This window comes from Marmota flaviventris, chromosome 19 (assembly GCF_047511675.1).
Source record: "Marmota flaviventris isolate mMarFla1 chromosome 19, mMarFla1.hap1, whole genome shotgun sequence".
In the NCBI taxonomy this organism is placed as follows: Eukaryota; Metazoa; Chordata; class Mammalia; order Rodentia; family Sciuridae; genus Marmota; species Marmota flaviventris.
The window spans coordinates 29,271,957-29,286,349 of record NC_092516.1 but is presented as its reverse complement, the minus strand read 5'-3'; the positions used below and the strand labels follow the sequence as shown (position 1 = coordinate 29,286,349).

The window sequence follows — 14,393 nt, the reverse complement described above, 5'->3', positions numbered from 1 at the left end:
CCGCACCGAGAAGGCCTGGGCAGCCTGGTTTGCAGGGCCCCCGCTTTCCAGGTGTGGCCTCAGGGCACCTGGCCACTTTGTCTTTCTTGTTTTTAAGTGAGAACTTATCTCACCAGCTCCTCTGTCATTTGGAAAAGGCCTTAATGGCACTTTCCTGTTCAGTTTTCTGGTCTAAAACCTGTGTTGTGAATCAGCGGTTTTGAGAACAATGCAATCCCTCTCGCGTGGCCGCGTCTCTACAGACCTGGCTCATTCTTTGCTGTGCACTCGAGGGAGGGTTGAAACGAGCAGCTGTGGCCCTTGCCAGCAGACACCTGATAGCAGTGCTGTCCAGGACATCGCTCTGCGCCACACGGAGGTGCTCGCTGCCTCTCACTCTGTGGGTGGAACTGGATGGAAGGAAGCCAAGGTCAAGGGCAGCCTGTGGCTGAACTACGTGTGCAGCTGCAGGTCCTCGCTGGGGCTGTGTGTGCTGCTCACCCCTTCCCGCCCTGTCTACTGTGGTTGTGACTGGCCGGAGCCCACTAGCTTCAGCTGCGATGGTAGCAGAGGGCGTGTGGGTGGCCCAGAACCGCAGTGTCTGCAGCGCTCAGATGGCCTGGGCACTGCACTCTGAGAGGGGAACAGATGGAGCCATGGCCTGGCTGACCAGGGAGGCCGCGGGCTAGAATCGAGCATCCTCGGGTCTCTTCCTCAGTTAGGTGCAGAGCTGGAGAATCTTTGCAGGCAGCAGAGTTGGATAAAGAATGTCTCAAGCTGCCAAAAATAAAATTAGAATGAGTGGTTTTTAGCTGGTGACTTGGAGCGCGGCGGTGTCAGTTTGCGTGTGATGTGTGAACATATAGCGGTTTTTTCCTCTCAGCTGTCTCTAAACATGCATGTGCGCATGCGTGTGCAAACACACGTCCAGCTTTAATACCAAAGCTTGTTTCAGGGGGTCGCCGCAAGACTTGCAAATGCTCAAATAAATGGGTTTTTTTTTTTTAAAAAGAACAGCATGTTGCTAAAGAGGAGTTTGCTTTATGTAAGGACACAGGGCAGGCGAGGCTCTTTGGCCCAGCTGGGATTCTGCCATAGACTGTAGAAATGATTTTCTCACCTCCTGAGCTGGTGTTCTCAGGAGGCAGCCCTGTGCCAGGTGGGCAGGGTTGGGGGGCACCTGCTGTGGCCCGCGTCTCGGCTCCCCTGCCCTTCTCCTTCCATGGCCCCATCCAGCTTCACTGTTTCTCTCTGAATTTGGGCCTTGATAAGCCTTGGAGTAATGGGCCTGTACATACCCTGTGCCCGACCCCACCACCGTGTGGCCTGCCATCTGGGTGGCCTCTCTATGCTGTGCCTGTGCCCATATGGGGCCACCATGATTACATCCTTTACAAAACCTCACTGTGGTGTGGACTTTAGAGGGATATCTGGGTTCAAACTCTAACCCTTCCAGCTCTGTAATCTTGAACAAATTCCCCTCCCTTTCTGAGCCTCAGGGTCTTGTCCGGACAGCAGACCTGTCCCTCATGTTGGTGGGGTCACTGTGAGGAACCCGTGGCTCCAGTGCTCAGCTCGTGGCAGACACCGAGTTGTCACTTCAGACCTTGTGCGTCTCTCTTGCCTCCTTCCCCTGGACTCCAGGTTTCTCAGGATGTTCCTGCACTTGCTGAGCTGGTTCCGTCCCCGGCTCAGCTCAAGCTACGACATCCCATGAGCAGTCCCTTCCTAGTCCTCATCTCGGAGCAGCATTGACACAGTGACCGCCTTTTCCCTCTTGAGCTCCCTCCTCACTTGGCCCCGTGCACTCCCTGCTGTCCCCCTGCCCCTGCCACGCCCCCTCCCAGGAGAGCCCCAACTGGATGTCTCTCAGCCCAAGCAGCCCAGGGTAGAGGTTGCCAGCCGTGTGGCTACAGGCACTTGACCTTGGCCAGTCCAAACTGAGACGGTGAGCTGAGCATGCAGTGCACAGCAGACAGTAGAACCTCAAAGCAGAAATGAAACTCAATGAATAAAATAAAATGGAAATATACGTAAAAATACCTTGTTAATTTTTACATCAATTTCTTGTGAAAGGGTCGCATTTGGGACACGCTGGGTGAAATGAAGTCAAAGCCAACTTCACGTATTCCAGCTGCGTCGTCAGGGTGGCACTAGAGAACAGGAAGCTGTGTGTGGCTGGCTTGGCCTGCAGTGGACAGAGCCACCCTAGGCAGGAACCCAGGCCCGAGGGCTCTTCTGTAGGCTGCGACCTCCCGCTTGCTGGGTCTCAGCCCCCCTGGAGGGTCGTCTGTTCTCCACTTGTTCTTTCATTGCTCTCATGTCCACTCCACTCAGGGCTGAGTCCCTCTGGTGTGCCAGGCCCTTGTAGCATGGAGGAAACCAGTGCTGGCCTGACATGTGGCCCAAGGTCAAGCTAACACCCAGGGCAGCAGGTCCAGATTCGGTCTTCTTGCCGACCCGACCCACTGCCAGTTCCCAGACTGCAGAACACCTGTGCTCCAGGCCCGGGCCACACTGCAGCCTGCCCCAAGAGTGGGGTCAGCAGGAAAGGGCCCGTTAGCCCCCTGGGGAAGCAGACATGGGGTCTGGTGTGGGGGGACTCAGCTTCCAACTTTCTAGAGTCTTCAACCCACCCGTGCCTGGGTGTCCTCAGCAAAATGCCACCTAGCTCTGTGTTGGAAGCTGCAGGAAGAGGGACAGGCAGAACCCACGCCACCCGCAGCAGCCCCAGCTGGAAAGCAGAGGCTGCGCTCCTGTCACCAAGTCCCTGTCTGGAGCTCAGAGGGAAGAATGCCGGGAAGCGTAGCCTGTGCTGGGCCACCCTGCCTGTCTCCAGGGGACTGCTCAGGGTCCAAGGGGTGAGCAGGGGCTACTGGCTGTCAGATATTGCAGGGCAGGGCCTGAGGGCCACCCCATGAACATAGTCCCCTTGGGGCGAGCAGCCAGCTTCCAGTCCAGCTCCTTGGCGTCTGACAGTTGGAAGGCAAGCCTCTCGTTGGCTTATTTTCCTTGATTTTTTTCATGTTTTAGTTTTTAAAAATAAGATGCGCACGTGTCTATGCCTCCCCATGTGAGAGGAGGGTCGCTCGTGTAGTGTGTTAGAGGCGATTCTGGTGCCCTGGGTGCCATGGACTCTCAGCCCCGGGCGGGGTGAGTGGCATCCCTCTTAGCCCACGCTGGCCAAGGCAGCCACGCCTCCCAACCAGGCCACCTTCATGCACATTCAGCCTCTGCGGAAACGGACGCTAACTCCATCCATTGTCCTGGACCACAGTCGTGCCACGTGGCCATTCTCCTGTTGTCCTTGCCTGGGGAGGGGGAGAACCCCCTCTCTCCAGGGGAGTCTGCCTGCGCCCTCCCTTGCCCCCACCAGGGTCTCCACTCCCGGCAGGGCACCAGGTCACCACCGGCAAGGCACACACACCTCCCACCTGCACTTACCCTCCTGCATCACTGCCCAGGGAGACCAGGCCTCCTGCAAAGCACTGTGGCTGATTCATGGTGTTTGGAATGTGGCATCAACCCTGGTGGCCCTTGTCCCCTCGTCCCCTCACAGTGTTACATTTTGCCCTCCACCTTCTGAGGAGTGCAGAGGGTAAGAACCCGCCTGCTTTTCCTTCCCACCGCTGCTGCAGCCACTCACCTGGTCTTAGAGGCCAGAACTACAGGGATCTGTTATCTGACGAGGCCAGAGCCCACAAATCCCAAACGGGATTACCAGGCCATCGCGAAGATGTGGTCCGAGTATGTTCCCTTCAGCAGCACCAGCGATGGGTCTGTCCTGGTCTCCTTCAGCTCCCCAGCTGCCCTCGGTCCCTGGCCTGTACCCCAATAGCATTCCGACCCCTTCCCTCACCCCGGCACTCCTGCCTCCCTCTTATACGGACACTGCCAGGACACCAGGGGTCGATCCTCAGCACCACATAAAAATAAGTAAATATTAAAAAAAAAAAAAAAAAAGGAATCCAGAAAACTATCCAGTGGAGGAGTTGAAACGTGGTCTTCTCTAGGGAATAGGGAACATGTTTAGGAGTGCATCTTTCTCGGAAAAGCATGTCCCTGAGAGGGGGATGAATTGTCTGTGCAGTGAGGGGCCGAGTCACGTGGGGTGGCTCCTTCACAGAAGCTCACGGAGCCGCCTCGCTCGTGGGCCCTGCAGTGCTGGGGACGTTCTGGGTCTGCCGGCCTCACGTGGCCAGAGTGGCTGAGGAGCTGAATTCTCCAACCTTATTTAGCTTTAATTAAGTTACAGTTAGACATAAATAGCCACACGTGGCCATCGGCCCCCGCGCTGGACGGCACCTCCTGGAGCGAGATTTCCTAACCAGGGCTCCCTGGGTAGGCCATAGGCGGCCCTGAGGAGATGATGGGTAGTTTTATGTCTGGGGGAGTCCATCTGCAAGAGCTAAGCATGGAGGGCCCTTTGATTTAGGAGCTTGGCTAATGGAACCCAAAATGCTGTTGAACAGGCAGTTACCAAAGCTGGCACACCTCTAGCGAGTTCTAGAACTGCAGCATCCCAGAGTGGGAGAGGACTGGGCTCCCCACTGCCCCAGGGTGGCGGGGCTCCCCTCATCCATCTCTGTGTGAGGCTGACGGTCCAGGTGCCAGGCTCACTGGGCCCCAGTTGGAAAGGGCGGAGTGCCAGGAGCCAAGCAGCCTGCCCCAGCCCCACCTGCCGCCACCTCCTCCCAGGAAGACGAAGCCGCCCTTAGGCACTTAGAGATGGTGGCTGAGGCTCAGAAACACAGTGACTTCCCTTGTCCCACAGTTAGAGAGTGGCTGAGCCAGAAGTCGGAATCAGCGCTGCCCAGATCTGCTGTCCCCCTCCCTGTTCTGAACCCCTTGAAACTCTACCCCAGCCCCCACTCCTGCCTGCCTTCACCCCGGGTCCACAGAGTCCAGGCACAGGCTCAGGTTTACCTGTGCCTTGCTGGCCTTTGTTCTGAGGGTGTTCTGGTGACAGGGCAGGGGCAGGCGCCCTGAGAGCCCAGCCCTGGCCCTCTGCTATCAGCTGCAAAAGTCCTGCCCCTCTCCCCAGCTCGCCCACTGTCCCTGTGAAGCACTTCCTCACCACCATAATTTGACTTTATCTTTCCCCCTGTGTTTTCTCATAGCGTTAGTTTTATTTTTCTAAAATAATACTTTATCTTCTTCCTGTGCCTTGGTCTGACTGGTGTCTGTCCTTACCAGCCCTGGCCGGTTTCAGATGGGCACATACATCTGGGTCAGCCTGGAACTGAAAAAAGTTGTTGGATGTTCTTGTCCCAGACGTAGTGAATCCAATCTGGCGTGTAGGTCTTGCTCAGACAGGGGTTTACACGCCTTAAAGTAAATCCTCGAGATCGTAGGGGTATGTGGACAGGCTGTCCCCTCCTACAGCATGGGCACAGGACTGTGGGCTCAGGGTGGAGTGCCCAGTGACTGCCAGGCAGGGCTTCAGAATAGGCTGGCCCTCCCGTTAGCAGGGCACAAGACAGCTGCTGAAACACGACAGTGGCCCAGGCCTTCCCGAGAGAAGCAGCCTCAGTGACCCCACTTAGACCGACATGGGGACTGCAGCCCATGGCACGTTCTAACCGGGACTTAGTGGAAGTGAGACCCGCTGTGCTCTCACGTAAGGGAGTGTCAGTTCCCAAGTGGGCACGCGGGTTGGGAGAGGGCTTTACATAGTGGGCATCAGCTCAGAACTCTGGGGCTCAGAGCTGCCTTGAAGCGCTAACCAGTGTTCCCTTCTCTTTCCTTCCCCACGCTGCTGCTGCCCCGCTGCTGCTGCCCCAGGATTTGCGCAAGCAGGTAGCGCCGCTGCTGAAGAGCTTCCAGGGGGAGGTAAGCCTTCGCCTTCAGTCCATACCCCAGCCACCCTGTGCCTACCCTCTCAGTCTCACTGAGTCGATGCCATTGACAGGACATCTGCCCAGGCAGAGCCTCATCAGCTGCACTGACCCCACACGGTGCAGACTTTGCACTCGTAATGGGACTTTCCCCTCCGGGTCCTCAGTGCGAGTCCTTCTGGAAAGGGAAGCTGCATGTTGATGTGGAAAGGTGTCGGGGGTTCAGGGGACAGATGCCCTGCAGGGTTGCACTTCCATGGCCTTAGGAGCCCACGGACACCTCAAGGGGTCGCCCTGTGCTATGAGCGAGTCTGGGCTGCTGCTGCCCCAGGCCTCCTGCAGGGAATAGATGGGAACAGACAGAAGATTCTGGTGCTTTCTGAGGGTTGTAGGGGAGGAATTTCACTGGATCTGAACCCCAGAGGCCAGGCAGGAATCACAGGAGGAAGCCTGCTGGCGTGAGGGAGTGTGTTCTAGTGGTTCCTTCCAGAGAATGGCTGAGCTGTCTGGCAGACAACTGCAGCGTGTCACCCGAGACATCCTGTGATGTCTGCTGCCTGAGAACAGGAACGGCGCCCACGGAGAGCGCCGAGGGTGGAGGAGGGCGGTGCTCGGCTCCCTCCCGGCCCTGTGCCGACAGCAGGTTCCAAGAAGATGCAAGTGGTGACCTGCAGGCCCAGGAGGGGAGGGCCTGAAGGGAGGGCTGTTTTGGGGGGCTGAGGAGTGCTGTCGTCCTGCGGTCCCTGGTTCCCCTGTGGGTCAGCCTGGACACTGGTGCCTTACGCTGACACCGCTTGGGAAGGCTAGAATCCTGGCCCAGGGCTCCAGCGGTAGTAGCTCCTGTTTGGCAAACCCTCAGCAGACAGGTGACAGCAGAGGGGAGGGGAGGAGGTGTGTTGGGCAGGCAGGAGGCCAGAAGGGAGATGCCAGGACACCCCAGGTCCATGGAGAAGAGCGGCTGCAGTGCCAGTGAGGAGTTCCCCAGGTGGATCAGTGTCCCTCTTTTTTATGTACCCAGCCTCGTGGAGTGCCTATGTCCTTGGCTAGGTGAGGCCCAGCAGGCTGCCCAGATCCCAGGCCTCTGATGCCTTGGATAGTCTTGTCCTTGATGTCTGTCTCCAGATCCTCACCTGATGAGTGACACTTACCTGACATGTTCCTGCACTTGATCTTATCTGCTCTCTGTTCCGAAGCTTTTGGGAGGCCCCTGGCTTAGGGTTTCTCTGCCTGCAAAGAGCCCAGCAGGCTTCTGTGTCTGCTTGTTTTTCTTTTGTTTTGAAAATTTTTGAAGCCGCTTAAGGATAGAAGGCTCAGTGCAACTGACACCTGTGCACCTCCACCCAGCTGCCCACCTGTTGGCGTCTGCCACGTCTGCTCTCCACCCAGCCTTCTCTAAACATGTGGGAATAAGTGGTGGGTAGCGTTGAGGGTTGGAAATGACAGCCCCAAAACAGAGTGGCCTGGGAAGAGGGAGGGAGGAAGAAAGCAGAACGCTGATAACATCGATCCTTTCCCAGTGACAGGACAATCCCTGGGAGTGAAGCAGTCATCACCCAGTGACAGGACAATCCCTGGAAAAGCAAGCATTGATCCTCTCCCAATATGTGCTTTCCCAGAGACATACAGTAGACCCTGGGGGTGGGGGGGATAAGTGCCGAACTCTGGACCCTCCATCCTTGCCCAGAAAAACACATTTGCCCAGTACAAACAAATTTCAGATTCTCTCAGCCTGTCTCCTGGGGGCCCTGATATGTTCTGTTAGTCTTGAATGGTTAAGCCACTTTGCAGTGAAGCCTATATAAGCACAGATTCCTCCTGTGACCAGGGGCCATTTTCTATCCAGAAAGTGACGCTGGGCCTCACTGCTGAAAAAAGGCTCAGCTGATCCACGAAGTCTGACCCTGTCCGGCTGTTTGTGCTTTCACCATGGTGCCAAGACCACTTTGGTCATTTTTGCTTCCAAGCATGACACTGTGCCCTTAAACCTGTGTGTGTGTCCCCTAAACTAAGGAAGCAGGAAGATTGCCCAGCATTGCCACAGTGATCACCACCCACACCTGGGGACAGAGCAGTGACTCCAGGTTATCCAGCCCTTGTCCAGAATCTCATTTCCCTACTTTCTCAAGCTGCTCTTGGAATTGCCCTGCCCCGTCCCCCCTGGGCGCAGTCGGTTCCCATGCTGCATTTGGGTTTGGCAGCGCACACACGTCTATTCTCTCCCCCCATATCACCTTTTTTTATCTATTAAATTGATTTTTTTAAGGGGGGAGAATCAAGGCCAGTTTTTGTACAGATTGTCCTGTGTTCTCGGTGGGCTAGGGGCTTGACTTTGGTCCTGTCAGATTGGAAATGCCTTGGGCTGGGCAGAGCGCCTGCCTGCATGTGTGAGGCCCTGGGTTCACTCCTCAGCACCCTCCAGGCCCCACAGGAGGAAGGCAATGCCTGAGAGCGGATGGCTTGCCACTCGCCCACTTTTAAAAGACACTTTGAAAAGGAAATTTTTTAGCACCATTAATAGTTATCAAACCTCTGGTAATTACTATGTGTTTTGAAATAAGTGTTATTGGGTATATTTAAGGCATACAACATGATGTCACGGGATATGTGCAGATCTTAAAGTGGTCACTGTGATGAAGCAAATTAACATACCCACCATGGCTCAGAGCTATTCCTTTATTTGCAGCAAGAGCAGCTAAAATCACATTCAGCAGAAATCTGTGACACGGTCCGACTGCCAGGCCCCACCACCCCACCACGCCCCACCGCACCCTTGCAGCCAGCTCTGCACACCTGCTCATCCCAGTACCTGTGGCTCTGCACCCTGGCCTCACCTCCCCATCTCCCCTTCCTCCCGTGTGCTCTGTGGATGTTAAGTGAGCTAATGGAAATGTCTAGTTACTTAGTGACTTTCTCATAGTTACTTCAGGCGCAGGAGTGCTGCTCCTGCTGTGGAAGTAGGTTCACTGTGAGTTCATGCAGAGGACTCTGCAGGAGGCCCCGGGAGTGGTACAGGTGGTCTCCCTCTGCCAGAGGCTGGGAAAGCCTGTGGGGCCCAGCGAGCCTCTCATGGAGCCTCTCATTGGAGGCTCTCTCTCGGCACCTTCCTTGGTTTCTGCCAAACTTGGCTTTGGTTCCCGCCTTTTTCTTTGAGCTCGTCCCAGGGCACTTCAGCTCCTGCAAAAACTACAGACTAGTGTAGAAAATGTTCTTTGCCCAGAATTTGTTTTGTTGCTGTTTGGTTTTGATTCTGTCAAGCAGAGATGGAGCCAGGGCCTGGGCCACTGAGCGCGCTCTCTGCCCTGAGCACGCCCTGGCCCTGCTGCGGAATTTGTACAGGTTGCCTCCTCCCCGAGGCCCCCTGAAAGAGAACACAGAGCCAGCAGGAGCCACAGAGGAGGTTTGCAGACAGCCAGGCACTCTGACTCCAGGGTCCATGGCACTGAGTTTCCAGGGGGGCGTCCACGTGTGGGGTTGACCTGCCCTGGTGGCTGGGGCAGCCACTTACCTGCTAGACTCCTCCCTGCTCCCCCGCTCTGCCTCACCTGGGACCCGCATCCCTTCTCCTCACCCCCAGCCACAGGCTGGCTCCCTCTGCCACATGGATGGTGGCACTGTTGATGAGGTGAAAGGTGCTGGGTGCCCGGGAACGCCTCGCAAGAATCCTGTAAATAGCTGTTGTCCTTGATTGAAAAGTTTGAGATTTTCTAATCATAACAATTATATATAATTATTATAGCAAAGTCATCAAAGCTAACTCACACTGAAATTAGATTGATTGATTGATTGCCATACCTAATTTTCTGCTTTTCGATCCCAGCCGATTGATGGGGGGCAGGTGTTAACCTGCATGTTGAATCCAGTTGAAAGCATGTCCAAGCCTAAGGACGGCTTAAACCAGCCCTCGGGTAAAACACCCTCTAAGAAAATGCGGGGTCTCTTGAACTGTCCCCCTTCTCCTCTCCCTGGGGAGGGTCCTGGTTTGGACAGTTGGGGTCGGGAGCTGGCTGTGGCAGCCCTAGCAGGGGCCCGAGGCGCTTGGGCCAGCTGTCCTGAGAGACGAAAACCCTCTTGGGCAGTAACCCAGGTGCTTACGTCAGAGGGAGTGAGAGACTGGGAAGTCCTCCCCCCACAGCAAGTTGAGAAAAGTGCCACAGAATAATTCCAACAGGAACAAGGAAATGACAATATCATTAATTAAAACTAATGATATTAATAATAAGGATTACATATCAATAATAATTAAATCCCATTAATTATAATAAACAATATTAAGTAAATACATGGGTATTAATAGTAATAGATATAAGAACTGAAATGCATGAAATAGAAAGGGCCTAAGAGAACGTGCACATCTGGGCGCTCAGGCAGCCTCCACCCCACCCCACCTGCCGTTGGGACCAGCGTTAGATGTAAAAGTGGGGACAAGGTCGCAGCTGAGCAGGTGGGAGAGGTGACGAGAGAATGCTAGAAGCAGCTTTATTCCAATGACTGGAGAGGCAGTGGGAACTGGATGGCCTCGCAGCTCCTCCAGAAGCGTCCCACAGTCAGATGGCTCCCTGGGAGAGTTCTCGTGGTCTTCAGGGAGCACACAGTTCTAATCCTTTGCATGCTCCTTTAGGAAGCATCTTATAGGCTTATGTGACTTCAGTGCCAAAACCAGACGAGAACAGTGCAAGAAAATAAAATTCAGCCTTATTTATGAGTGCACACGTGGGGCCTTAGAAAGGCCAGTGAGTCCACCAACTCCATCTATCACAGGATACTGTTTGGTTTAATATTCAAAAAAAAAATGTAGCCGTGTCAGTTAATGTCATTAATAGGTTAAAAGAGAAAAATTGTCATTTCAATAGTTACAGGAAAAGAACTTGATAAAATCCATTCCTGATTAAAAAAACCACCAGCAAACTAAGAATAAAGGGAAACTTCTTTAACCTGGTAAAAGGTATTGATGAAACACATCCATCGGTCACCAGATCCCGTGGTGTTGAAAACATTTTCTTTGCCACCAGGATCAAGACAAGAACGCCTGTGGTTGCTACTTCCATTTAATGAAAAGTCTTAGCTAGTGTAAAAAAACAAGGGAAATAAATTTAAGTATTACAACACAAGAAATAAAAGTGCCCATTTTCAAGTGAGGCTCAATTTTTAACAAGTTTCTAGATACACATCAATGTGTGGAAGTGATCACATACTCCACAGCAGCGGCAAACCAAAAGTGGTTTTTTAAAAGGATACCCTTGGAGAGAACAAGCATCACAGAAATGTGCCTAGAAATAAATGTACGTCAGAGCTCTTTCAGGAGAAAAACAAAACCTTTATATTGATGGATAGTGAAGATTTAAACGGGAAGAATTAGGTATTCATAGATAGAAATTCTCACTGTTATGAAAAAGACTGATTTGTCTCATTTGATAATAATAGTTATTGCTGTTTCGATCAAAATCCAAACAGGAGTCAGGTGTTTGTAGTCCCACTTACTCTGGAGGCTAAGGCTGGAAGATGGCAAGTTTGAGGCCAGCCTCGGCAACTTAGCAAGGCCCTGTCTCAAAAAATATAAAGGGCAGGGGGAGGGGGAAGTGTAGCTCAGTGGTGAAGCACCCCTGGGTTCAATCCCCAGTACCACTCCAAAGAGAGAAGAAAAATAATAAACCCAACAGGATTTTCTTAATTAAAGTAAAAAACTGATTCTAGAATTTCTGTATATTCAAGAGCAAATGGTCAGTAATAATAAATATAATATTGAATAAAAAAGAAATGGAGGGTTTGCCCTACCAGATTACTGGAGTACAGAGATGCAGACCAACGGAACATAATAAAAACACAGCAGCAGACCAGCTGCTTTTTACAGACACATTGTAGAGGTGGCTTCCCCGAGCACTGAGGAAAAGGGACTCTTCCATGCACCATCCATCCCTGACAGTGGTCCCTCTCTGTGGAGTTCATGAATTGGACCCCTCACATCGCATGCAGTCACAAATTAAGGCAAGTTAGCACGTTACTCCTGCTCCAAGAGAATGCACAGCATGGGACCCTTGGTTGGGATGCTTTCTTACCTGGAAAGGATTCCATAAAGAAAGAGATGGTTGCCATCCTCCACATTAGAGTTTTAAAGTAAGAGCTTTTTGTCGTGGGAAGATGCCCTAAAGAACGGGCAAAGACACACCCAGGGCACCACTGGATTCACGTGTGACCTAGAGAGAGGTCCCCCTTTCCAGGACATCACACATCATCTGAGAGAAGCACTCAGGACTCCCCCTCGTGTTTGTCATGACAAAGGTGCAGATGGCATCTCCCAGGGCTGTGCGGTGCCCAGTCCTGTGTGGGAGAGTCCCAGCCAGGTCTCACCAGTAGTTCCAAGAGCTGAACACTCACAGAACCTTAAAGCTCTATATCAAGAAAAGACAAACGCAATCAGAAAATGCACGTGCTGGGCGCAGTGGCCCACGCCCGTAATCCTAGCAGCTCGGGGGCGGAGACAGGAGGATCGCGAGTTCAAGGCCAGCCTCAGCAAAAGTGAGGTGCTAAGCAACTCAGACCCTGTCTCTAATCAAATATGAAACAGGGCTGGGGACGTGACTCAGTGGCTGAGTTCAACACCCGATACCCCCACCACCAAAAAAAAAAAGAAGAAGAAGAAGAAGAAGAGGAAGCACCACAGTCGTGAACATCACTCTCAGAAAAAAAATCATCAGAGTGGTCAGTGAACGTGTGAAAAGGCACAAGCTCAGAAATGATCAGGGAAACACGAGTTAGGTTACTCTCCCAGGTTGCCCAGAATTGAAGAAGGTAGGAGCATAAGCCACCTGTCAGGAGGTGGCCGTGAGAGCCCATATACCTTGACACAGTCGTCCCACACCCCAGGATCCCTCCTGAGAAACTCCACCCTGTGCGTCCCAGAGAACAACTCCCGAGTGCCAAAAAGAATAAGTGGCCAAAACCCGGATGCCGTAGATGGCAGAAAGAACGCCATGGCATTTTGTCCTGACCTCTGTGACAGAAGACTCACCAGAGAAAAACGCACAAGTTTAATTAATAGAAGCTCCGTGTGCCCCGGGAGCCTTCGGGAATAAAGACCCGGGGAATGCTGCGCAGCCGAGAAAGCGAGGGGAGTTCCAGAGCGCGGGCACGGCTGCCCTGGCCGAGGTCCTCCCGCAGCACAGCCACCAGCCAACCAGAGCAGCCGGGTCTCCGCAGGCACCGAGGGTGCTCATCCTGCTGTCTGTGCTTTGTCACTGTTCTTGCAAGGCAATCTTCGAGGTTCTTTCCTGCACATCTGAAACCAAACGTTTGTCCCTTCCGCTCTGCCATCACCCACGATGAGCACCCGTCTCCCAGGCCCAGGTGTGCGGGGGCGCCTGCTCTCAGGCAGGAGCTGGGAAGCATGCTGGTGATGTTCAGGTGACACCAAAGAAGTGCCACCATGGGCCTTTCATGGGAGAGAACCCCACGTTTCCTTCCCCTGTTAGGTCCACGGCCGAGGCGCCCATGGTCAAGGGCAGGTGGATGAGAGGGAAGCCTACAGTTTATTTCATAAAAGTTTTCCCATAAATGGAGCCTGCAGGAAGGAGGGGACCTGTTTCCACGGAGTCACGCAGGAGTGAGGAGGCTGAGGGTGTGGTGTCTGCTGATTAAGTCCATGGCCCTGGGCAGGGCCTAAGTGTCAGATTCTTCCCTCTGGTGCCATGTGACATTGCTGAGGGTATAGGGCAGGACACCTGCCACATGAGGGTCTTCAGGAGAGGAGGGACGGTGGGAGGAACCTTCCCCTGTGCTGTGGGCTATGATCCGAGGTGCCTTGTTGGGTAGCATGTTGCAAACCCAGCAGACACTTAGCAAGTTTGAGCCACCTGCCAGGTGTGGCTGAGGCACAGACCACCCACTCCTCGCTGCTCTACCTGTCCCCAGGGTGTGTCCGTTTTGCGTATCTTCTCCTGTGTCTTTGGCCTTGGCCAGTGCCAGGACTGTTCTCCTTAACATTCCCACAAGCCCCTTGGGAGAGACGGGAAGCTGCCTCTGCCCACCAGCTTGGGCTTCTCCAAAGAGTGCCCACACCCAAACACCACCTGTCCCTCCTGCCTGGCGTCCTTGAGGACATGCAGGGTTGGGCTTCTTCCTCAGCACCCAGCCGCCCTCCCACAGCCATGTCCCTGCCTTTCCCTCCGCCTCTCTGGCTGTGGTCCTCGGTTCTGTGGACAGTTCCTCCTCCGCATTCAGACCTGGAAGAGATAGCATCTCTGTTCTGTGTCCACGTGACACGCAGATGCCTGTCACCCACTGACCTTCTCTTCTGAGTGCCAAGTCATATGAGACTGTCCATTGATGTCACCTCTTGCACATTCCAGGGGAAAGTGCTTTACCTACAGCCACATCCCCCGCCCCGGCTGGGTCTCCGCCTCCCCGTCCCTCTTCTCCTTGGGAACTGACTTCCGGTCACCTAGTTACCGGGTCTGGAAGACTCGGCACCTCTAGCTCCCATAGGTGCAGTTTCCCTGCTGTCCTGCCCCCACAGTGCTTCTGGGGGCCTCCAGTCCTCTCCATCCCTGCCACTTGCAGGCTGGTCTGAGCCTCGTCATCCCA

At 53.9% G+C, this 14,393-nt stretch overlaps 1 protein-coding gene across 6 annotated transcripts in view; it reads left to right on the top strand.

Moving 5' to 3' along the window:
• Cux1 (cut like homeobox 1) overlaps window positions 1–14,393 on the top strand; it is a 316,712-nt gene that overhangs the window by 139,206 nt on the left and 163,113 nt on the right. For 5 of the 6 annotated variants that reach the window (XM_027952927.2, XM_027952926.2, XM_027952923.2 and 2 more), the window contains exon 3: window positions 5,764–5,811. The exons of the other annotated variant lie outside the window; for it this stretch is intronic. In XM_027952927.2, the coding sequence (XP_027808728.1) occupies window positions 5,764–5,811 (48 nt within the window). The remainder of the gene's footprint in view (window positions 1–5,763; window positions 5,812–14,393) is intronic. 6 annotated transcript variants of the gene reach the window in all.